This window comes from Gossypium raimondii, chromosome 12 (genome assembly GCF_025698545.1).
Source record: "Gossypium raimondii isolate GPD5lz chromosome 12, ASM2569854v1, whole genome shotgun sequence".
In the NCBI taxonomy this organism is placed as follows: domain Eukaryota; kingdom Viridiplantae; phylum Streptophyta; class Magnoliopsida; order Malvales; family Malvaceae; genus Gossypium; species Gossypium raimondii.
Window position 1 is genome coordinate 44,817,174 of NC_068576.1, and position 3,258 is coordinate 44,820,431.

Sequence of the window (3,258 nt, forward strand, 5' to 3'; positions counted from 1 at the left end):
ATATAATACCTTATTGGTAACTATTGAAATCGAAAGATAAAAGGATTCCTTAATTACAATATCGAATAAACTTCTCTCTTCTTTTTTTCATGAAAACATTTCTCGCTTAAGAGATTTTTTTACCTGATTCGATTTTAAAGTGGAATCATAAGTCTAATCTAGGAACATGATCCCATATAATTCATATATAATTAGGCTAGTGACTAGTGAGGTATAACTCTTACGATAAAAACGTAGCAATCTAAAGGATAATCTACTGATTTCCCAGTCTAATGATGGAGTTGAGCAATTGAATCCCATAATTTCATGTAATAAAAACAGTGGGGAAAACTTTCTTTGGGATAGGGGCAAGGGAGATCATAGGTGAAGAAAAGTGGCAATTACGAAGCTAAAAATTTCGAATACATCTCTAGTGAAAACATACACTGATACACATGGTATCCTTGTGCGGGTGTAGGAAAGATAGAGGGAATCCCAAAGCGTGATCATTGTTTGTCATATGGGAATCATTTCACTGCATTCCATTAAATTGCACCATCTACCTTTTTCCGTTAAATCAATTCAGGAACTGTTTACAAATACCGCCAAAGCAAAGCAAAGAAAAAAGCTCAACATGTACATCCAAAAACCAAGAGATTCAAGCGCTGACTTACAACCTTTTTCTTCCATGGCGTGAATAAATTTTATATAATCACTCTCCTTCCCCCTCTGTTGTGGCTGACGACATATAACTCATTGCAAGCGAGGTTTCATCAGCTGCAGGAACCGCTGCCATTGATGTTATGAATCGATTCCTACAAGCTTGACAAGTGATCTGCATGATGGTTGCAGTTATCTTCTTTGTGGCTTGATGTTTCAACACTAGAGCTTTCTCAAGTTCATTTTCCGCTTGTTGCTTTATCCTCTTAGCACTTGCAAACTCAAGCTCAGCCATCTCAATCTCCCTTTTCGCTTCCTCTCTAGCCTTTTCAGCATGTGTTTTCTCCCTCATGGCTAACTTCAGCTGCTCACTTGCAAACTCTTTCAACCTAGTCGCTTCCATTGCTGTTTCACGCCCATTACCTTCAGTTGACCCTATAGATAGTTTTAAAAGACTCGCGCTATCCGAGTTCCTCCATGACCACAAGTGAGTGCTTGATGATGGTAGAAGCTGAAGTTCAAGAGTCCCAGTTGATTTTGGTATCGGCAATGGTGGGGATAAGCTAAAGTTTGCATCGATCGACGGAGTGGTGCTTGAAGTCAGTCGAGAGTACTGCAACGCCTGGAATTGATGTTGAACTCCTCTAACACTGCAAATATCTTGGTGCTCAATGAAACTCTCCACCCTGAAACGACAAAGAACAAAAAGAATGATTTCGAAAAGAGAGCATGCTCAACGAGGATTTTGATTCTTCATGGTGTTTTTGGACTTTGGATAATAGTAATGTCCAGGAAGCAATTGTAGTCTAGTTCATGTAGGGTTAGAGGGGAGAAATAAATACTAAATTAAACAAAAGAAATGAACTGGGGTCTGGGGTCTTTGTGTGTCTGCAAATTGAAACACGAGGTCATTTTGAACTTTAGATGGAATCAAACACGAGGTCATTTTGAACTGTAGATGGAATCAGTAAATTATTCATTTTTTTTATTACATAGATTTGATATAGTACTTTCAGGAAAGGATTACGAAAGAATAGTTAACAGTATAAAACTTCAAAGAAAAAAAATAAAACAAATAAAGAATCTTGCGGGGGAGGGGGGAGTTTCTTTATTAGGATAAGTTTTTACGAGTATTTTAGGGTTTGAATCAGAAAGGAAAGAAAAAAAAGAACTTTTTTTTGGGGGGGGGGGGTTTCAACAGACCAACCTGGAAAAAACACGGCCACAGTCACAGGAATGACCTTTGGTACCACAAGTCCTGAGATGAGCCTTATAATCAGACTGAACAGCATAGCCTTTAAAGCACTTATCACAAACCCATTGTTTGTTAAGGCTATGCTTTCTTCTGAAATGCTTCTTTATCCCAACCAGATCTCCCAGGGCATGGCAAGGGTTGTGGTGCAAGCAACTTGGCTCGGGGCACACATATACCTTCTTCTTCACCACCTCTTGTGTTTCATTTTTCACCAACTTCCATGGCACTTTGTGCCTTCTCCTATGCATTTGAAGGTTCTGGTCTCGTTGAAACCCTTGGTTGCAGATCTCACATACATACCTGTCCGATTCAAGCAATGTTTGCGGAGATAAAGAAACCACTTCTGCTTCTGGATCTATATTAAAAATGAAGATCAACACTATAATTAAGAAAACAAATTAAAAATACCCCAGAAAGAAAGGGTATTAATTCTACACACATAAGGTTTAGTATATACCTGGGGTACCGGGTGGCTTTCTTTTTCTTTTGCCATTATCAAGGGGAGTGAGACTGAGAAGATCAGAGGAGAATGGAAGTGCAGAAACAGTAGCAGTTTTATCCAACATATTAATGCTCTTGATGTTCGATCCTTTTGATGGAATAATTATGGACTTTATCTATATATGTTGGTGGATTGAATTGAAGTTTAAGAGAATCAATCAATCAACCCTTTTAGCTTCAGTTTTACTGGTAACAGGAAAATGGGCCGAGAAAGAAAGAAGATGAAAAGCTACTACTCATACCTGCTATCAGCTTTTTTTCTTTGATTGATCCAGGTAAGGTTGAGGAGAGTTTTAACGGATAAATATAAAAGAAATCAATATTTTATTTTATTTTATTTTATCTTAATAAAAATAAAGGATAGGGAATTTCTTGTATTTTAGTTTTTATTAAAAGAACTTAAAAATAACAAAACTAAAATTAGTTCAATATTAATGAAATAATCTTATATATGTGAAGTGCAGGCCACACATCTCTTGCTCTTTGCCTTTATCATTTGTTTAATTAAGCAAAACTGGTTTTTCAAACAATTGAGAAAACTCTTGTTCAACTATCAATTTAATTATAATGAATAACCAATTAACACATAATCAAATAATAATAAATACTTAAATTAGTTTCAATCCAATTCTAATAATTTTTTAAATTGCTCCACTCAATTTTTATCGATTTACTTTGCTTTTTATTTTATGATACTGGTTGAATTATCGAACTTGTTAATTTCTGATTTAACCACATCAACTAATATATTAATTCACTTTATTGTATCAATAATTAAGTTTAAATTTTATGAATAAAAATTATATTGAAAAAAATTGTTTTGTTTATGAATTTAGCCCCATTCAATTCTGAATTTAATTGTG

General features: G+C 35.3%; 1 protein-coding gene across 1 annotated transcript; it reads right to left on the reverse strand.

The window, feature by feature from the left end:
* Positions 1-360: 360 nt before the first annotated feature.
* Positions 361-2,676, reverse strand: LOC105764389 (zinc finger protein SHOOT GRAVITROPISM 5). The gene is made up of 3 exons (XM_012582935.2): positions 2,352-2,676; positions 1,847-2,249; positions 361-1,325 (listed from the first exon to the last, which is right to left on the reverse strand). The coding sequence occupies exons 1-3, from the start codon at positions 2,458-2,460 to the stop codon at positions 692-694; spliced, it is 1,146 nt and encodes a 381-aa protein (XP_012438389.1). The 5' UTR covers positions 2,461-2,676; the 3' UTR covers positions 361-691.
* Positions 2,677-3,258: the final 582 nt, after the last annotated feature.